Here is a 22,887-nt window from a genome sequence, read left to right on the forward strand (position 1 = left end):
TCTGGCGGTAAATACAGGGCACTAACGCTTACACTTCGACCAGATAGCTTGATTTTAACCCATAGTTGCTCAACCGAGGCGCTAACAAGAGCTGAGTCAAGGAAACAGCTAAAGCGCTTACGAACCGCAATCAGCACTCCACCGCCTCGTAGTTTATTACTATTTGACGGGTTGCGGTCATTCCGGAATGAGATGTTGGGGGTCGGGTACGTGAAGGTTAATAGCGATGTCTGGAGCGTTATCTTCAACTCCCACGGCAGCGCTCGAAGATCTCTTTGACGTTGCTCCACTACACATTCATCTCAAACAAGAAGCACTTTCTTGCACTTACCGTCTATGGGTACTCGGTCTACTAGAGGAAACTCCTGTGAACCGCACATCAACACACACCTCGTTGTTTCCACTTTTGGTGAATTGGGACAAAATTTTCCTTGCTCCAAGTGATCTTACAATTGCTTGTAATTTTCCATATAGGACATTTTCTACGAAATTCCCTTTCCGGGAAGAGTGGACATCTGGATATCTGGAAAAAAAGTATTTCAGACGGCATCGTATGTTACACTGATGGCTCCCTTCTCGAAGGTCGAGCAGGTGCTGGCGTTTATTCTCGTGAGCTAAGGCTGTATCAGTCTTACTCACTTGGTAGACACTGCACCGTTTTTCAGGCCGAAATCTTTGCTCTTATGTGCGGAGTGCAATCAGCACTTCAGCAGCACGTAATGGGCAAAGTAATATACTTCTGTTCAGATAGCCAGGCTGCTATTAAAGCACTTGCTTCGGCCAACTCCAGGTCGAAGATAGTTATCGCTTGTCGAACTCAAATCGAGGAGCTGAATTTAGCAAACGCTGTTCACCTTGTATGGGTACCTGGCCATTCTTCCATCGCTGGAAATGAATTGGCTGATGAGTTAGCTCGCTCTGGAGCTTCCCATGACTTCATTGGCCCTGAGCCAGCTATTCCGATATCGAAGTGTTGGGTAAAGCTTCAGATTCACACCTGGGCTGCTACTCAACACAGACAATACTGGAATAGTTTGGAGTCATGTCGTCAAACCAAATTGTATTGTACTGAGCCATCTCCAAGGGTGGCGAAGTATCTTACAAATCTGTCAAAGCAGAATTGCAGCATTCTGGTCAAAGCATTGACTGGCCAGTGGCCACTGCCGACTCAGCTATCACATGGCAAATATTCAGCAAGCTGATTCATTTGCATGTGACAGCTGTGAATCCGATTATGGATTGAATTTCGTATCATTTGATATGTAACTGTCCAGTTTTTGCGCAACTGCGTTTCCGAGTATTCGGTAAACACTTATTAAGTGAAACTGACTTCAGAGACCTGACTATTCAGGATATTCTGTTGTTCTTAACCCGCTGTGGTAAAGAGCTATAGGCTATCTTTCGCTTTATGCGTTATTACAGTGCCCTTTTCAGGGCGCTGTTTGAACCTATTGTGGTACGCTTATGCGTTAGTATCCTCTGCCAGGGTACTTTTCCTATTTCCCTACCTGTCCTTATCCCCATCCCTATCCTGATTTCCTTCCTTTTCCCTCAGGTGGATGATGAAATAGACTATTATTTTGGCGATGGCACAAATGGAGAATAACGTGCCTCTGGAGCCGGCCTTCTGATACCTCATACATCTAGTTGTTCAAAGTCATGGGAAGGAAAGGGTTAATTTCCTTCAGCGTAGGCGTTCATTTTCGCCTACTGAACTGACGTAGTGGTTTCCTTCATCGCTTTGGTCACCTATTTTTCCACATTTTCCGCGACGTTCAGGTGCCCATCGAAGTACTGTTTCTACCTTTTAATCATCTGACGTCCGTCCTAAGCATGATGTATCCTAGCTTTGAGCACTTTTAAAAAAATCGTTAAACAATATTGCTGATGCATAATGCAAACTTTTTTCCACGGAATAATAGCTAGTTTTTTTTAATTATCACCCAAATGCATTACAATGTTTGGTGTCTACACGGTACAGTGTTTGAGAACCATTTTCTTATTTCACTATACTGCCGTGAATCGCATATCAGTCCCATCTTTGCTGGATTTCCTATGCAAATGGGACAGATATGCGATTCACGGCAGTATACTTGCACTGAAAAAATAGCAACTTTAAGCCTGCAAAATAAACAGATCAATATTAAACAAGCAATAGTTAAATACAAAGGTAAATGAAGGTTGATGTGGAAGGTAAATAAAACTCATTCCACATGGTCCGTTAAATAAAATAAATATATTTCATAATAACTACTAACGTTACAATCGGGCGTTTACACAATCATTTCCATTGTTTGCAATGGCTTTTGTTATTTTTGGAAACTTACGTCGAAAATAAAACGCCGAAGGCAGCTACAGATCACATCATTTTGGAAATGACTACTCTAGGAAGCTTCATGGTGTCTCTTCTATATTATGCATTATAACACGTTCTCTCCTGTATTTTCCACCCAAATTGGAGACCGTTCATTCGAGATTTGATGTTTTTTTTTTGTTTTATTTGTAACTCTATTTGATGATCATTTGTAAGTGAATGAAAGGAAAACAATAACTAATTCTGTTCGGCTATAATACCAATGGCGCTGCCTTCGATTTTTTTACTGTATAAAAATTTGGTATTTTGCTATCATAATATGCTATCACTACTAATAATGGTTAATATTGTTTGTTTGCTTGTGAATATATTGTAATGCGTGGTACTAATGTGTAAGTCATAATTTGCTACGTTTATCTCGTGGTAGGTAATAATTTCTCACATTGCCATTCTATCGAATATTCCTGCGATGTTGCAATGGATTTGTTGATCTTATGTTACGTTTTCAGAATATCCCTACAATTGTGTATTCAAACTTTTTTCTCTAAATTTCTGGGTTTACTGCTAGTTTGGTATACTTTAATAATTGTACAGTATGGTTTGTATCATTTGGTATATGGTTTCACTATGATACGGTAACGGTTAGCATTCTTTAGCGAGAGATTCTATTCTGGTTTTGGTTCTAGGAGATGGGGAATACTGTTTTTATCGGTAACTATGCGATGAACCGGAGACATCATGTTTTGGTGAAGATCTTGCTGTTGTTGTTGTTGTTGTTGTTGTTGTTGCTGTTGCTGCTGCTGCTGTTGTTGAATAGCATGATCCTGGGCCATTCGTTCAGCATTTTGAATGAAGCGTTCCGCCAAGTTCCGAGTTTCGTGATCTGTACGCTCGTGCTGTAGAACTCGATCCATTTCGATACGGTCACGATCGTCCAATTCATGAATCAGGCGTGCACCTTGGCCTTGATCAATGATGCCATCAGACATGTGCACGCTTCCGGTACTGGCATTGATTATCATCGTCCGGTTTGTAGGTATTCCATGGTCTTGACTGGAGCTGGTCATTCCAGGCGATAGGTTATGACTGTTACTGATGTCCGGCGAAGAAATGTGGGATACGGATGATATTGTTTCGGACATATGAAGCTCTGGCACATATCTGAAAAAATAAAGCGTTTGTTTTTCTTCAGTTTAGAAACAGACATGATCTAACTAGCAAGAACCGTTTGACAAAACAGAATTTTTCGATAACGAAAAACGGAAGGTGATCTGGGATAGCACTTTGTAGGTAGCTTTCAAAATGGTTATCGCTCACAACTTCTCAAATTCCAAACAGTCGCTCTTTTGTGGTTGAAGTCAGTGCTTCGTGGTGAATATCAATTGGCATTTTTCGAAGGTAGTCCCTGACATTTACCTTAAATATTCGGAAAAGAGTGGTTTTTCGGTGACTTTCTTGTAGAACTGCACAAGTTTTTCATATAACATATTCTCAAATTCAGCTTCTAAAATGAGCTGTAGGTGGTTGAATTTAGATATGATGGAAAGACATTTTTAGCACTGATTGAAGCAGAGTGGCGCATGACGAGGAAGACGAAACTCGGAAGAACGAACCCAAGCAATAAGGCGGATGACCACGTTGAAGCTAGTTCGTAATAGCTCTGATGAGTACGCATTAAGGTGGCCCACACTTATATGAAAAACAAAAATTTTGAAAAATGCTAAGTCTTACCTCCTAAATCAGTTGTTTTGGACTCCCAGAAGCTACGTTCAAAATTTGAGCAAAATCGGTTGAGCCTAAGGGGGCGCTCAAAACGCTTGAAGTTTATATGGGAAAACTTGGCCAAATGTATGCAGAAATTTTATGTTTTCGAATTTTGCCGCTAGGTGGCGCTGTAAGCGTTCAATAATCAAACCCTTTGGTATTTTTGTAGGTGACTATATGCCAAACAACTTTGTCGAAGACCGCAAAGTGATCCAACGTCTGTGAAAAAAGTTATACCCTACACACCAAATTTCGATTTTTTCATCCAGCAAAATGAATTGCTGGAATGTTATCAGCAAACTATAGTTTGCCGAAAATTCAGTATTGATAGCTGAAAAGTCAGCAAAATTATAAATTGCTGAACATCAGCAAAAGAGTTGTCAAACACTTTGAATTTTTCTAGGCATTTTTCTCGACACATTTTGAGCGCCCATGTCCGAGGCACTGAGGAAGCAGGAGGACGAGAAAACTCATCCGAAAAAGTTATAATTTTCATCGAGATTGACATTGAAATGGTGTGCACCACTTCAGGAGTTAGCCCACATTGAATTTACTTACCTCTGATTACCGAAAACCTAATTAAAACGAAAACTTCTACCAATATTTTTTTCGGTTGGAAAGAAAAAAAAAACAAAAAAATTCAGCCGGACTCGAGCTCGGATAAAATTGCTGAATGACCAGCAAAACAAGCTGTCAAAATGCATTACCGAAAAATCAGCAAGAAATATTTTACTGGATGAATTACTGATTTCACAGCATGTCAAAAACCAGCAAAATTTTGCTGGTTTTCAGCGAATTAAAAATAGTGTGTAGGAAAAGTGAGGATAAACTTTATTGTTATTTTTCCAATACATGTAAAGGAATAATATCAATAATGAAATTTTAATACTTTGCCTCACTTTGCCTAGGGTATAACTTTTTTCACAGACGTTGGATCACTTTGCGGTCTTCGACAAAGTTGTTTGGCGTATAGTCACCTACAATAATACCAAAGGGTTTGATTATTGAACGCTTACAGCACCACCTAGCGGCAAAATTCGAAAACCTAAAATTTCTGCATACATTTGGCCTAGTTTTCCCATATAAACTTCAAGCGTTTTGAGCGCCCCCTTAGGCTCAACCGATTTTGCTCAAATTTTGAACGTAGCTTCTGGAAGTCCAAAACAACTGATTTAGGAGGTAAGACTTGGCATTTTTCAAAATTTTTGTTTTTCATATAAGTGTGGGCCACCCTAGTACGCATTTACGACCGTCAGCGGCAGCTAGGATTCATAAATGTTTGATTTTGGAGCAACCTCTCACATGGCGCCCAACAAGGAATGATTCGATTCGCTGGATGAGATCATCACCGATGACGTGCTGGCAAGCGGGACAGAGACGAAAAGCGCTGGTCCCGATGAATTCGTGAATATCATAACCCTCAACAATACGCTGCTGTTTCTTGATCATGAAACGAACCTGTTCTCTCGTTTTCAAAATTTCCCTTCACCGGGCCACATCCGCGGGCGGCAGAGTAAATAAAGTGGTCCTTTCAGTTCACCGGGCCGGGACCGTGCCGGGCCCCTACCTTGTCCCGGGCATCGATTTCTTTCTAACGAAATCTAGCGTAGCTAGCTTTTTATTTTTCTTTTTGTTTTGTTTCTTACTCTCCTAAACAAATGCTAGAAAGAGAAGGATGCAAGAGGTCCCCTCTTTCATCTCACTCTATCTCGTGTTTATCAATGGAAATAAGCGAGAGAGAAAAAAAAACTAGCCACGCCAATTGGCCCGACCGAGCCCCGGCACGGTGTGATGTTAAACAAGCCATAGTAATCGCATGTAATAAATTGATGACCGGGGCCCGAAACGTTCCCCGCCCGGTGTAATGGGAATAGCCCTTAACCCCTTCCCGCCCACCAGACGTGCCAACTTGGTCAAATTATTGGGGGGGCAAAGCCAGGTTTTACTGATTTTTTGTATGGGAAAATCGAAAAATCGTCAAATATTGGGGGGGCAAACCATGCTTGCCCCCCCCTAAGTTGGCGCCTATGCCGCCCACGACTTCTTTCAAAGTTTTGAATGCTAATAGGGGTTGTGTGCTAGTAGTGGACCCTGCGCCTATAGCACAAGTTTACAAAATAAAACGAAAGTCGTGAACTTCTGTCAACGACCAAAATTTTTGAAGCACAATTTAGTGCTGATTTCGAAACCGACCTTCAAAAAATTTTAAGTAGAACAGTTTTTGAGTTTTAGCTCAATATCGAGTTTTGCAACTTTTCAAAATATCTAATTTACTAAAATCCAAAAATATTGTGTTTTGTTCCACCAATTTTAAATCTTTTTCCATAAATTTAAAGCTGAATACAATACCATTCGATCATCTGAATACAGGTTTTGCGTCAGATTTATGAAATTCAAGATATTGGCGAGTTTTAGGGACGATCTACTTAAATTTTAGCAAAATTCCCAAAAAATTTTGAAGAAATGAATTTTTTTCAATAAGAAAAAACTAACTTAAAAATTCTTTCTCGACGTCAATTTGACATATCATATGTAAGCAAGTTACAGTAAAAATTTCAGCTCAATCGGAGCATTGATTACGGAGAATGAGATGTTTGAAGTGAGTTACTTTGCTTAAAAATAGAACAAAAATCGATTTCAAATCATCAACCTTGTATGGAAAGTCGAAAAAATTTCCGCTCTACTGTAATTTTTTTCCTTCGCGTTTTCGAACTCAGGGCATGATTCTACACCAAAAATGATCATCAGCTTACCGAGTTCAAAAATGCTGTAAACTAGTGTAGTGGACCCCCTTCAGAAAAACTCAAATATAAATGCCCAAATCAACTGTTTCCAGCCAACTTCCACCGGGGGAACATCAATTACATTGCTACACAGCAGTTCCTGGCAAACAAATGATCCAGTGGCCGCAATAATCGGTTATTTTAACTATTTAATGAATGTAAACACTCAAAAGGGTCCACAATACGCACACTCAGGGAGGGTCCACTATAGGCACCGTCGGCGGCGTGACAGCTTACATGGAAATCAAATGGGGGGTCCACTATAGGCGCCAAGATATTTGTAAATAATCCTATAATGGACCCCGGTGGTGTCCATTATAGGCAACATCGATGCGTATTTTCAAATGCGTATTGCACTGGAATAATATATTATTGTTGTATGTTTGACGGTCTTAACATAAAGAGGGGACGTGGAACTTGTTAAAAAACAATCCACTGCCTTAACATAGCTAAAAAGCCGCAGAAGTAAATTTCGATGGCTTAGGGGGTCCACTACTAGTACCCAAACCCTAAATGCTTTGAATAAAAAGTGGTCGAACAAAAGTTGTTAGGAATCACTTTAATTTATCAAATTCGTAAAAAAAAGTTTTTAATTGTTTTTTTAATAGTTATTGATTGTTTATCAATAGTTTCACTATTGAACAAATAATTAGTGTACAAGTACTCTAATAAGCTTATAACATCTTCCCAAACGCTTTTATAACATATTGAAGTGAACTGGTTTAGGTAGGATTCGCCAAAAACTGATAGTGCTCTACAGACACCATGAACGTTAAAGGGTTAAACCGGATAACGAACATCTGTACAGCATGTTCGCCTGTTGCTCATGATTCTTGTTGCAGCGACACGTTTGTGTGGGACAAATTCGGCCTATGCTGTGGGTCTATGGTTACGAGAAAACAGAATGACAGTTACTAAAACATACGCATATAATCACAACATCAACAAATCATTTACAGATTCCGCTTTTGTCAATGTTTACGCTTTTCGGACGAACATTTGCTTCTATTCCCACAAAGGTCACTTAAAAGTTCACTTTCAATATTCTCCAATCAGCAAGTGAGGTGTACCTTTCTATGGTGCACGTTAGTAATCCTACATTATAGAGATCTGCGGAGGCGGCCATTGTGAGCCAATCGTGCAGAGAGCTGTCAAAGTGTGAGCCAAATGAACATGCTTATCGTTCGTAGGAAGGCGTCGTTTGAATGGTATTGCAATCGGAACTAAATAAATAAAAATTATTTATTTTTAATATCGAGAAATTGGCGGCATATGTATGTTTAGTAAAAAGATAAAAATTTATTAATTCTGCTTTCAAAAGCTCATGCTTATGACGACACTTTTGTTGCTGAACTTGTCGAAAAAACTTCCATTGCTGCTTCTTGCTTCACTTCTGCCGATATGATAAGCGTAACACTTTTGCATTGAATTTCAGATTTTTCTTCGATTGCTCCGCTATTTCAACAAAAAATTGAAAAAAAAATTCTACCATAATTAGAAAATGTAAACAAAACAACTTGCACCACAACGAAATCACGCAAAAAGTTCGAACATCTATTGCGATTTTTTTTTCGACTTAGACTTTGATGCGATAAATTTCGTCGTACTCATATTTCGCTTTCGATTTCGCTGTCAATCTCAGTCGCAGGGTTTTTGCAACTCGCCCGATAATGTGACAGTTTTCGCCGGCCGTCTCAATGTTTACCATTAAAGTCTTTTGTTCTCGGTCCACCAGCTGATCATGTTTACACAACAAAACCAGCTGGTTCACCGATGTTTACGTTCATCCTTATTGTTCTCGGCTACCAGCTGTTTATGTTTTCATAACAAAATCAGCTGGTTTCGCCTGAATCGGGGAAAGAAGGCGCAAATGTGTCATAAATGTTAGGTTAGTACCATATTAGGGCGAGTTCAATTTCGTCGCCAAAGTCTGATTATTCGTAAAAAATACAATACACTGAAAAACAAGAGAACCCAAATTTGAGTATTTTTAAACTCACTTTTGAGTTCTTTTTTGCATCCTGTTTCATTCGCTCTCTTTATTGTTGTCAGAGAGTGAATAGCAAAACAACCCAACTTTGAGAGTTCGATGCGGGAAGCCAAAATTGAGTAAGTGGCACAGTACCGAAAGTTGAGTAATTTTAACTGACGGTTGAGTAAAAAGAACCTTGACTTTGGGTACTTTGGCCGTATACGCCTAAATGCAAACTACCTACCTAAACATCGACTCCAGCAACTCAAAATAGGCTCCTAAAGTCCTATCGAGTTTCTTGTTTTAAACCACAATATATGGTTCAAGAGTACATATTTACTCAATTTTTGACGTTTTTATTAACCGTAGTTGAAAATATATAATTTTTATTTGTTTAGCCTTTTGTCTCGTCCCTAGCTTATAACACATACTTTGAGTAATTTTTTTTCACCGTGTATGTCAGATAGGAACATTTTTGAAATCCCAGTGCGAAAAATGTCGAGCTCAGTCACACAAGGTAGACCTCAAATGTCAAAGTAGAACTATTTACCATATTACTTATTTCGAATTTTCTCATTATTCCTTTGTTTTTCAAGTTCGAGTAAAGTACAATTTCGATTAGAATACCATGCTTGATCGTATTATTCAATATAAGCGATATTTCGTCTTTAATTTTAGGACCCTATTGGCTGCCCGCACGCAACCTCGAAGTTGGGTGGAATGAACTCACTTTTGGGTACTTTCGTTTTTCCGTGTAGCTTTGTGGTAAGTGTTGGAAGCTGTTGTATTGAGCTTTGCAAGGATTTCGCGACGATCGTGCAAATGTTCAATTCTTGACAGCACAATGTTCACACATCCAACAACAAAGGAAATAGTGCATAAACAAACCGATTAGTCGAAACACCACCCCAAAATAACGCTCCGTTACTGGAAAACTGTAGCGGCGACATCAACCAATGTATGCTGAAACCGGTGTGCATATTTTGTGGTGGGACACTTTTGTTTGCCTGTGCGTCGTATTTGGCGCAAGATCGTCAATAAACAAAACAAACAGCGTTGCCGAATCGACGTATGCAACTTCCGCTCATCTCTATGTAGAGGATTTCTAGTGCACGTTCGGTATAGTATACCGCATTTAGTTCACTACTGGACTGCGAACTGCGACATTATAAGTGCGAAAACGTAAATAAAAATGCGCGATTGCATCAAATCAGGTTGATGTCTTCGGCGCACTATTTCTTCAATCTATAGAGAACAAGTGCTCTGAAGACACCGAGTTGATTTGATGCAATCGCGCACTTTTATTAGCGTTTTCCCACTCGTGAAAACTAGTGCGATAGTCCAGTGGTGAACTAAATGCGCTATACTAGATTTGTAATAATTAGTTGTATTTTTGTATGATGAGAACACAGACAAACAGACGTAACACTCTAATAATTCACATCGTACACCGTTTTAACGGTCTTTTTCAAAATTTGATAGTTGGCCAACTGCCCAACCGTGGCGCTCGCATAGTTTTTGTTCGAGTTTGATGTTTGCTCACTACCGCCACCTAGTTGATGGTCGGCCAAATTTAGTTCTTTTAGCATTGGGCGAATATGTTTCCGTGACTATGATTCGAATCGAAAATCGTTCGAAGTGTTACGTCTGTTTGTCTGTGATGAGAAGGTGAATTCTCCGTATCTATTATGAAATGGTTTAAAAAAAGCGTTGCAAACTGTTGCTGGTGTGAATAAAACTGTGTTGTTAAAGTTACAAGAAATGGAGAACACAGTTACCCAAAGCTTCGTTCAAACAGCATCAATTTAAGCAAGGAGTCATAATATCCACGCTTTTTGAACCATTTCATAGCAGAAACGGAGAATTTACCTTCTCGCCATACAAAAATTCAGCTCATTACTATAAATCTAGTACTTCATCGGACACTATCGATGGCTATTGAGGTGGAAAAAGATCAAAATGAATGTTTAGTTTTCGAGCTGTTAATGAGGAAACACAATTTAACGGTTGACAAGAGCTATCCGTTAACCGTTAAATTGCCTTCACCTTTCAACAATTCGAAAGTAAAAAGTTCAAATTGAACTTCTTCCCCCACAATAGGAAGGTACACCTAACTTACTAATTGATGAACATTGGTAGTGAATTTTTGAGGGATCGTGATCTATGTGGGAATGAAAGCAAAACTTCGTCCGAAATTCATTAACACTTAACAGCAAGCGTGCGCTTCTTCTTCTTCATTATGGCTCTACGTCCGCACTGGGCTGGGACTTGGCCTAGCTCTCTTCACGGAGAAAAAAGATTAGTAGATACAAACAAATCCTAGTTCATTTGAACTAAAATAACAGGTTGAAATTTGCACAAACATAATTTTGGTGGAAGTTAACGAAGCACGTATGTAAATACAAACTTACATTTTAGGTTGTTTTTTTCTCAGGAAATTTGTAGAACATAACAAAGCTTGGTTAGAAGCAACCAACATTTTGGTTGCTGGGTTTGACAGCAACAAAACCAACAAACAGGCTTGGTAATTTCAAACTAAGAAGAACTGTTTGCAGTTACCAATTATTAGTTTGATGTAAACAAATGTATTGCTATATTCAACCTTGAGTTTTGCTTGTAAATGTGATGTTTATTTACCTGTATTTTTCATGTATTTTCACAAAAATAAAAATGCTGCTAGAATGTGTTTAAATAATTTTAATGAGTACCTCAAAACATATGTTACATACGGAATTATTATAATAGAATGCAGTTCAGTTACAGCAGCAAGGATTCGCTAGTTGGTTTCTTCTCCTTGGTTTTTCATTAAAAACCACGTTGAAAACGATACTGATCTACGGAAGTTCAATCCATTGGAGCTTTCACCATTCTGTAGGAGGGCCAGTAAAAAAAGCTTGATTAAAAGAGAATCAGTTATTTTTCCATTTATATTACCTTTGCCAAAGAAAAACCGATGTCGTGACTCCTCGCAACACTTAGCCATTTTTCTGGTTTCTAGATCCTCGGTACCGCAAAATCTGAAACTATACGGTGATTATGCAGTGAGAATCACCAACGAGCGAGAATAATGTTAAAACTTACCTGGAAACCGATTCGTATGAAAATGTTTAACAGTTGTTTGCAAATTAATGCAATCTAATGCAATGCAAATGGCGATGTTTATGCAATGAACACCGAGCCGGCGATGGGCTGTTGATGACAGAATCGAACAATCTAAGAATTTGGTAATTTCAAACCAAAAACGGCATCAGTTTTCCTCCAACCAAAATTTTAGTTTAACTCGATGGGCTGATTTGGTTGAATCGTCCTAAAGTTTTAGCTTGTTCCTTGGTTTGGCATTAACAATTAAAGAACCTGACATTTGATAAAAACAAACTACAGTTTTATCGAAGATAACTATAAACTTGGTTGAAACAACATATGACTCATATTGTTTGCTTATGGTAGAAACAACCAATCAACATGATTGATGGCAACCAAATTAGTGGCTTTGAATTAATAAAATGTTACTTGATGTCAACCAAATGTTAATTTTGATGAGCAACAAATATTTTGGTTGTTTCAAGCTGCTCTGATTTTTCTCCGTGTTCAACTTAGTGTTCTTTGAGCACTTCCACAGTTATTAATTGAAGGGCTTTCTTTGTCTGCCATTGCATGAATTTGTACATTGTGAGGCAAGCACAATGGGAGTCGAGAGAATTTTCCCAACCAGAACGGGAATCGAACCCGCCGTCTCCGGTTTGGCGATCCATAGCCTCCATAGCCATATCGTTAATAATTACACTAGTTTACAGCATTTTTGAACTCGGCAAGCTGATAATCGTTTTTAGTGTAGAATCATGCCCTGAGTTCGAAAACGCGAAGGAAAAAAATTACAGTAGAGCGGAAATTTTTTCGACTTTCCATACAAGGTTGATGATTTGAAATCGATTTTTGTTCTATTTTTAAGAAAAGTCGCTTACTTCACACATCTCATTCTCCATAATCAATGCTCCGATTGAGCTGAATTTTTTACTGTAACTCGCCTACATATGATATGTCAAATAAACGATAAGAAAGAATTTGCAAATTGTTTTTTTTTCTTATTGAAAAAAATAAATGTCTTCATATATTTTTGGAAAATTTGCTAAAATTTAAGGAGATCGTCCCCAAAGCTTGCCAATATCTTGACTTCAATCAAACTGACGTAAAACCTGGATTCAGATGATTGAATGGTATTATATTCAGCTTTAAATTTATGGAAAAAGATTTAAAATTGGTTGAACAAAACGCAAGATATTTGAATTTTATTAAATTCCATATTTTAAAAAGTGCTAAAACTCGATATTGAGCTGAAACTCAAAAACTGTTCTAGGTACTTTAATTTTTTTAAGCACGGTTTCTAAATCAGCGCTAAACTATGCTTCCAAAATTTTGGTCGTAGACAGAAGTTCACGACTTTCGTTTTAACAGTAATAAGCTAGCGTTTCCAAGCAGATCGTTGTCTCGGAATATATGCGAAGAACAAAATGCAGGACGAAGATTTTACCTTGCATGAGGGAAAAGAAATAATGGTTTGAATCGATATGCGGATGTCTTAGGCTACTGTCAATTATGTGCGGCGAATACAGAAAAACAATTGTATTTACCTGAAATTACAGGGTTGTACTGTTGAATTGTTGAACGTTTCTCGAGTTTGGGAAGCAATCTGGACTACCGTGTGGTCTCCCGTATCCTGCGGTGCACTGCTGGCCACACTTGATCCCCCCATCTGTGGCGAAGGGATCTCTCCGATCGCTACGCTGTTGATAGTGGCACTGACGCTGCTGGCGTTGATTCTGTTTTCCCGATGGACCCGATTGTTATGCCGGATAAGGTAACTATCTCGAATGAAGGTACGGCCACACAGCCGGCACTCGAAGTTCTGCCCGGCTGAATGGGTTCGAATGTGGATAGCGAACTGAGACTTGCTGGTGAAGGTCATAGAACAGCGATCGCAATTCAATGGCTTCTCCGAAACGTGGGACCAACTATGTGATAGAGGGGATATTGTTACAATTGTGTTAGGAAGGTGATGTATTATTACACAGCGCAACATTTTTTTGTCTCAAGAGCAAACTTATGTGTCTCCGAAGGATTTTGGGCCGCTGAATCCGAATCCGGGCTCAGATTTGCTCTAACACGTCACAATTTTGAGCTATACCTCAATTTATAGGGCAAAATATGCGATTTTGGGCTTTTTTGACTGCAAGCCATTAAGCTTGGAAATATTTTTTTTAAGCAATCAAAAGGTTAATTGGACAATTCAGTAATAAATTTTGAAAACGACGTATAATCAATGGTGTAGCATTGATTATACGTCGTTTTCAAAATTTGTTACTGAATTAACATCTAAATTAACGATCCATGCAAAATATTTCGTTTTACCTAATCAAATTTGATAGATTTACGCATTTTATGTCAGTATGAAAACTTGCATGCAACTTTTGGAGGATGACTTGTATGGGAAATATCACACCTAACATAAATCGCCTAAAACTATCAAATTCGATTTGGTAAAACGAAATATTTTGCATGAGTCGTTAGTTTAGATGTCAATTGACCAATTAACCTTTTGATTGTTTAAAAAATATTTCCTTACTTAATGGCTTGCAGTCAAAAAAGCTCAAAATCGCATATTTTGCGCTATAAATTGAGGTATAGCTCAAAACTGTGACGTGTTAGAGCAAATCTGAGCCCGGATTCGGATTCAGCGGCCCAAAATCCTTCGGAGACACATAAGTTTGCTCTTGAGACAGACAAAAAGTTAATTTTTGTTACGCTGTGTTATCGATACCAACCGATGTGCTGTTACATAGCTCTTCACGGCAAAGGTTTTATTGCAGATATCGCAAGCGTAAGGTCGTTCGCCTGTATGAATAGAAATTTGTGAGTCTGTGTAATCAATTGATATAAAGGACATTTGGCAAAATGAACATTAGGCATGAAGATGAAGGTTTGATTATGCCTGTCAAATGTCTCGCTCCTAAAATATGTTTGTATAAAACAGAAATTACTTCGACTTACCTGTATGAATACGTTTGTGAATATTCAATGTAGATCTTTGGGAAAACCGTTTCAGACATGTTGCACATTCGAATGGTCTCTCTCCTGAAATTATACGGTAGATGAATGCTCAGAAATAAAACTCCTCGTAATTTTAGTGCTCAATTCTTTGCTTACCAGTATGAGACCTTATATGGATATCAAGATAAGGTTTCCGACAAAACGTTGCTGGGCAATGCTCGCAAGTAAAAGGCCGATGGTTAGCTAAGAGTATTGATAAAAAAGAAACATTACGTTAGGTATTTTTTACACTTTGTTTATAAATAGTGCCTTGAAGCGTTTACGCACTGCTGATTTTTTCATTGTATCAACATTCTATTGCCAATTCTCCAAACTACATCTCAAATGCAACGTGCATAAATATAAACGGGGTTCTTATTACCGTTACTAAATTTTAATTACTGACAAACTGACGTCTCACTCTACTTACTTCTCATCGTTCATCTTTTTAACAATTAGTTCACATATGCTGTTGTTCGCAAAGCGCTCGCTTACGGCGCTTGCATCGTTTTTGCTCCTATTTGATACCTAGCGAGCGCTTTGTGAAGGACAGGGTGACAAGCCCTGGGCGATTATGTTTTTGTGACGATGATTTTAATCGCTATTTGTTTAAGTGGTAAATCAGTTTGTCTGTGCTTCAAACACATTACAATGATTAGTAAATGCTAGAAATGGCGACAAGCAACTTTGCACGTAATTATCAGCATTGTAACAAGCGATGGATATGGAAGAATCAAGTATTCAATAACAGGAAAAAGTATACTAACGGTCATGAACACGTTTGTGAATGTTAAGAGTTGATTTCTGTGAAAACCTATAAACAAGAAACGAAATTGCGTTTAAATGGCTGGATTTGAAACTCTTTCAACTAGTATGGGCATAGCACCTTTTATCGCAACCTTCCCTGTCACAAGCGAAAGGACGTTCACCGGAGTGGGTTCGAAGATGGATTTCTAAATACGGTTTTCGGCCGAAAGATGCACTACACTGATTACACTGGAACGGTTTATGAATGCTCCAATATCCTGGAACAATAGTCGAAAGAACAGAAAGAATACGAGAGAAACGTAATTAGTTGCTTGTCACCATTAGTTAGCCATCAGTTAGAAATACGTTAAAAAGTTTTTCACTAATTCAATTTGGACATATTGTGTATTGAATAATGCATTAAACAAAAATTAATTTATTGCCTATTAAAGTTTTGTTAAGATCAGTTATAACTTGAACGGAAAAAATAACTTAAACTTTTGAAGTAATACATCTAATTGTGTCGGGAACACTCATGGTTCTACTTACTCATATGAATTTTCTTGTGTGTATTTAAAGAAGATTTCTGACTAAAGCGTTTGAGACACACATCGCAACCGAAGGGTCGTTCACCTGTAACGCAAAAAAATCTTGATTGAGACAGTGTTCTTGTCATTCAAATGTGTTATTGTTACCTGTGTGGGTCCGCATATGAACTTCAAGATAAGGTTTCCTACAAAATGCAGCCTCACATACCTAGAATAAAAATTAACTGTTACTGTTGAATGCTCAGTTATAAAAAAAAAATAACAATATCCTATAGTATTTACTGCCTGTAACTACAAATCAGTCTCATATTCAAAAATCGCAATAAAAATATGAAGCATTTTCATATGACTGTTTGGAAAAAAAACTAAAATGTACATTTATAGATCCATAACTTTATATGTGAACCATTGATGTAAAAGGTTGACAATAGCAAAAAAATCAATCCAATGTAGTAAAAATGACAACACGAAGATAATGTGATTGATAAACAGGAAAGCATGTATCGGAACGATATGCGGTGGTTTTATGAAACTGTCAAACTTTTGCGTGGCAGAACACTGTACCAGCTTCCACCATGTGCAATGACCAGAAAGAAAATTTGCTGATAGACGATGCCATGGGAGTGAATGATGGCACTAGTTTACGAGGTAAAACGAAAGTCGTGAAAATTGTTCGTATATAATCATGTCTTGATTTCGAAATCGTGCTCCAATAAAATTTAAGTGGAATAGTTTGAGTTACAGTTGAAATTATAGTTAAACACTTTTTTAAAAATTCTGAGTTTACCTATTAACCCTCTAATACCCAAATTTTTGATTTTGATCTAAATATCATTTTTCGTCATCTAAAATGGATTTAAACATGTTTTGGAAGATGATTCTTTTTATTTCTCGATTTCGTGAATTTCAGTTTTTGATTTTTCTAATTTTTATTTTTGAACATCCCCACACTTTTATATTTTTCCTGGAAGCCTATTTGGGGTACGGATTTTTTGAGATGAAAACATTTTGAGGTTTTATAATTATTGTTGAAATATTATTGTTTTAATTTTTTTTCACAGAAAATTTTATTTTGCGTGTAATTTTAAGGAAAATAATTTTAGAGTGTATTCGATTCCCTTAAACTATTAAACAAGGATAGAATGATTTGGGAAAAATTTAAAATATGTTAATTGTAGCGATTCAATACAAAATAAACAATGACTTCTAAAAGGTTACTAAAACATCAATTTTTCAATGATTTTTAAAAAATGTAAATACGCTTTAAAATACACCAAAAACCATTTTGAGATAAACAGAACAGTCCTAAATATCAGCCAAAAATATAAAAAAATTGATTTTCCACGAAACAAAAATTACAAAAATACTCAAACTATACCCCGTCTAAAGGCGGGATTGGGTATTAGAGGGTTAAAATTCAAATATTTTCCGTTGAAGTGACCAAATTTTAATTTTTTTTTTAAGAAAAGAATTCACACCTAGGGTTACCATATTGTTCACACATGAAAAGAGTACATTCAAGAATTCTGATAAAAGAGTATTAAAGAGTACAGTAATCGATTAAATATTGATTTTTTTCGAATAAATACTGTTTGACACGCTTGAAGTTTTTGATATTTAAATTCTGTAAACCATACTTGACACCTAAAGGTAGATAAATTTACTAACGAAGTGAAAAACTAAAGTTGTGTCTACTTAATGTATCACTGGATAGTTATTACATCAGTTTCTAATCTCACATTGTTTCAGTATTCATGCCAACTATTGACCAATCCAAATACTTGTGTGTTAGTGATTTGTTTTCCAATTCTTTCGTTAAGAATTCGCGAGAACTGCCATTTTTTTTGTTCTCCCGTAAATGGATTTCGTGCAATAGGTTTCGTAAGACTTTTTGTGAAACATACCTAGTGTGATGGTTAAAACACGTGACGCTTACGCCGAGGACCTAGGATCGAAATACAATCCCGACAAACTCGCAAAATGTGAGTTCTTTCTTCGGAAGGGCTAAAATTTCGTTAATACAGATTACAAACATTTTTAAAGAACTCAGTGGAAAATGTAACTCACTGCTTCGTTCAAGACGTTTTTAAAGATTGAGCATGTTTTCAAAAGCTAACATATTACAGAAACGAAATACTTTCGTTATTAATTACCCTTCCGATTATTGCACGTCAAAGTGAAGCCATTTTTGCAAAACAAATTAATAAACGACAGTTTTAACAACATTTTTCAGCAGGGAGCAAATCATATTCTGAATGAATTTGTGTGATTTCGATGGAAGAATATAGTACCGTAAGGTGCCCATATTTCGTGCACTTAAGAATTCCCAAAGGTTAATTAACTGCAGAAATTTTACCATAAAGTATATCATTATTTTCTTTTTTTTTTTCAAAGTGATTACGGCGGTAGCAACACTGTGCTTATGTTCTACACCGCACCCTTTCCCTAGATTTGCTTCTAGGAGCCTCTATTTTTGTTTCAACACACAGAAGTACGTAGGCGTGTGTGGCCCAAGTCGACACTGTTTGGTCTGCGTTGAACAAAAATAGTTTTACTAAAAGTTTCCCCTTTTTTTCTTTTTGTCAATTGGTTTTTTAGTATGATCCATGTAATTAGTTAGGTTATTGTCAATTTGTCAGTTATTCGAAGTAGATCTCCAAGGTAACAGTCAATTAAGTCATTCTGAACTGTTCTATTATAGCAGCTTTAGTCTTTGCTTTATTGAAGTGTAGTTTTATTGGAAATATGCTGAATGTCGTTATTGAAAAGATACGTCTAGAACTGTGTCCTGCTAGTTGTTCCGTCATGCACATACGTCATGTCTTAATAATACCTAGGAGATTAACGAAAACACGTATGTTCGGTCAGATGACCACTGCGTAGAAAGTCAAGCAAAATAGGTTTCTTTATTGTCAGTTGTTATGTAAGCCTCGCTTGAAGCACTGCCCGTGAGAACGCTGTCATCTGTACACCAACTAATCCGTATCTTCGTACACAGCTAAATACTGTACTGTCAACCGGCGAAAAGCCTACGGGTAAACATTAAAAAAATGAATAATAATGCTGTCTAGCGCAATGTTTCCTATCGGCCATTATTGTAGTCTAGTCCCAACTGCAAGCTTTTTTCCAATCTCAGCGTCAATTATCTTCTATATACTTCTAGACAGATTCATCGAATCAGTTGAACCCGTATGTTAAAATGGGTCTGTGTCATTTGGCATAAAGTCATTTGGCATAAAGCCGTTTGGCATAAGGTCACTTGGCATAAAGTCATTTGGCATAACGGTCATTTGGCATAATGGACACTTGGCATAATAAAGAAGGGTGCATTTCGGTTATGCCAAATGTCCATTATGCCAAATGACCGTTATGCCAAATGTCTTTATGCCAAATGACCTTATGCCAAACGACCTTATGCCAAATGACTTTATGCCAAATGTCTCGCTCCCTGTTAAAATATAGTCGATTCTGTGTCAAATTGTTTTCTTGATTTTTACTTCTTCTTTACTACTTTTGTGTCCTTAAAATGTCATCGGTCCAAAACCTACACTCAGAAATAAAAGTATACACGGAATTACTATTATTTATGCATTTTGTATCCGCATCTCTCTCACTCTCTTTCTGTTTTCATGCTATCTGCCGTTTAGCCTGGGTTGAAGAGAAGTGTTTCGTCAACCCAGGCGAAGCACCAGATAGCATGAAAACAGAAAGAGAGTGAGAGAGATGCGGATACAAAATGCATAAATAATAGTAATTCCGTGTATACTTTTATTTCTGAGTGTACAGAAACATGTAACTGAACTTCTGATATTTTTTCTGTTGGTGTCATAACATCATCTAAGAGATAAACAAAAATTGCTTGTCAACTATTATGTATTCATCCCCTACAAATACTATGAAAAATATTCAAATTCGTTCTGTCCTATCGGTCCTATCAAGATAAACTATGTCATTTTCTCATGCGTGGCCTAGAAATGTCAACCTAGTCATACAAAAGTAACGTTGTTCAATTAATAAAAAGCAGTCAGTTTTTTGTCCAGTCCAAACTGTCACGTCAAGTGTTCGCACGTTAGCTTCGAATCTATCAGCACAATTAAGTGCTGTAAATCTCCTTCCCACTATTAATTTTTCGGTTGATTTTAATTGCTTTATTTAAATAAAATATAATAAGGTATAACATTGTAGAAATTCGAAAAAGCGACTATGACATTAATAAATTACTAATCAAAATCAACCGAGAAACGTGGGAAATAGAGCCCAAACAACATTTTGAAGTCAGCTGGCTGTAAAAGGTTCCAAAACCAGTCACAAATCCTATAAAACTTTTATTAGGATTTGTAACGATCATCAAAACCTTCTCAAACCCAACTGATTTGGAACTATTGCTTGGGAATAGATTCTACTGAGCCCTGGCGGTTCCTCCGTGTTTATCGAGCATGTCTGATGCATATGATCAGCCATACTCCATCTGCAGCAGCCGGTTCGTGATGAACCGTTGGAGGCGCATTAAAGTGTTAAAAAGGTGATATGTTTCACTAAAGAACACTACATTACAATAATCAAAATGAAACTCCTTCACTTTAATACCGTCAACCCCTGCGAACTTGGCCAGGGTATATCATCTATAATAATATTTAGGCAACTTCACATTATGCAAGATAGTTACAGCATTAGTACCAACTTGTTTGAAAGTGCCAAATTTCGTGCACGGGTTCCAAATTTTGTTCAAAATGGGTCCACATTTCGTTCACTCTAAAAGACGTAGAATTCGCCTAAGACCGTTCGCAATGCTGTTTTATGCTGTTTAAATTTAAAATTTTTAAAACTCGCCATACAAAATAAAACAGCATTGCGAACGGCCTAAATGTTTTAATTTTTAAAACGTAGCATACTCGTATAATACCCATGAAACCATAGCGTGTAGACAAAATCGATGTCTGTGACGAAATATGAGTGAATATTTGCTGTTTCCCATGTTCATCCCGGATGTTTACATTAAGATTTCCAAAAATCTTTCTGTCTGTAGTTTTAAGGGTTAATATTTTTGACGTTTGTTTTGCTCTTTAATTGACATTTCAATCAAACAATATATTGTTTGCTATTTGAATCAAATTTTTACTAACTTTACTGATGGTCAATAATGTAAATCTATTCATTTTTGTACCTAATTGTAGCTTTTACCTTTCTATTATGTGTATGTCACATAATTTATGTGCCAGTAATAGGCACATTCCTCGGGAGGTTAGTTCTAGTAAAGTGTCGTCTTCTAAATTTATGTTCTGGCAATAAGGTTTACGGCAATAATTTGCTTGAATGAAACTAGCGGCTGTAAGCTACTACTAGCAATGTTTGGATAAAAAAAAACATCCCGAGCTTACATAGTATTCCCACATTTATAAATTTGTTTATTTTTATTTTTCACTTTCTACTAGTTTATGAGCCATCCCTAGCTAATTTTAAACCAATTAAGTTGGTTATTAGAACTATTATTAATATCCGAATCATGTGATGGCTACAAGCAGTGCTGATAAATTCATTTCGACACATCTAAATTCAATCACTTTCAGCTCATTTTAGAAGCTGAACCTGAGAATATGGTATATGAGAAACTTGTGTGGCTTGACCAGTTCTTGAAGAAAGTCACGGAAAAAAAACGCTATTATTCTAATATTTAAGGTAAATGTCACAGACTGCCTTCGAAAAATGCCAATGATATTCACGGTGAATATCATTTGGCATTTTTCAAAGGTAGTCCGTGACATTTAACTTAAATATTCGAAAAATAGCGTTTTTTCGTGACTTTCTTGCAGAACTGGTCTAGCCGCACAAGTTTTTCATATACCATATTCTCATGTTCAGCTTCTAAAATTAGCTGTAGGTGGTTGAATTTAGATATGACGAAATGAAATTTTCAGCACTGGCTACAAGTACACATGAACCTCTAAAACAAAGTTATAAAAAAGAGTGCACGAAATTAGAGATCCATACAAATTGTGGGTTCCTAATTCCGGCAACAACATTAATGTTGAAACAAAATAAGAAAAGAACATTTTTAAGTAATTTTATTGCGTGTATTATAATAAAACATATTGAATTGAAATAATTAAACATAAACTGCAATATTAACTTTTGCTGGAGATCGAAATACTTGTTCACTTCCGTGAGAGTTGATTTTCTCGTATCTCTGAATATGGCATCTGCTATTTGCATACATTTGCAATTTATTTTTCAATCTTTGACATATATCAAATTTTTCAGTTATTTTTTGTGAATTGTATTGAGATGAGATCAAATGTAGTTTTGAGGTTATAGCAAATTTTGGATGATTCCGCTGTTAATTAGATAATAATTCTCCCAGATGTCAGTTAACGAAGTTTGGGCCCGCACGAAATTAGGGCACCCCACGTTACCTTTCGGTCATCTGAAGACAGTTTTGTCTTCAAATTTATAACAGTTTTAATATTAGTACATGTGGCAATCTCCTTGAATTTCAGTAAAATTTTCAATTTTTTTTTGAAGAAATGTTTTTTTTTTCGACAAGAAACATTCTTTTTCGACGTAGATTTTAAATAAAACATGCAAAACAAGATGTTAGTGATTTACAGCGAACATTTCAACTTCATCGGAGCATTGATTACAGAAAGCGAGATGTACGAAGCTAGCAACATTGCTTAA

At 36.9% G+C, this 22,887-nt stretch overlaps 1 protein-coding gene across 3 annotated transcripts in view; it reads right to left on the reverse strand.

The window, feature by feature from the left end:
• Positions 1-2,214: 2,214 nt before the first annotated feature.
• Positions 2,215-22,887, reverse strand: part of LOC109424533 (zinc finger protein 25) — a 38,678-nt gene continuing 18,005 nt past the window's right edge. For 2 of the 3 annotated variants that reach the window (XM_029878152.2, XM_029878153.2), the window contains exons 4-12: positions 16,360-16,420; positions 16,214-16,297; positions 15,804-15,942; positions 15,685-15,731; positions 15,035-15,121; positions 14,879-14,962; positions 14,653-14,722; positions 13,462-13,842; positions 2,215-3,475 (exon numbers count right to left, since the gene is read on the reverse strand). In XM_029878152.2, the coding sequence (XP_029734012.2) occupies positions 2,980-3,475; positions 13,462-13,842; positions 14,653-14,722; positions 14,879-14,962; positions 15,035-15,121; positions 15,685-15,731; positions 15,804-15,942; positions 16,214-16,297; positions 16,360-16,420 (1,449 nt within the window). In that variant the 3' untranslated portion in view covers positions 2,215-2,979. The remainder of the gene's footprint in view (positions 3,476-13,461; positions 13,843-14,652; positions 14,723-14,878; positions 14,963-15,034; positions 15,122-15,684; positions 15,732-15,803; positions 15,943-16,213; positions 16,298-16,359; positions 16,421-22,887) is intronic. The other variant, XM_029878154.2, reaches the window with a different exon arrangement.

The sequence above is a fragment of the Aedes albopictus genome, chromosome 3 (genome assembly GCF_035046485.1).
Source record: "Aedes albopictus strain Foshan chromosome 3, AalbF5, whole genome shotgun sequence".
NCBI lineage: Eukaryota > Metazoa > Arthropoda > Insecta > Diptera > Culicidae > Aedes > Aedes albopictus.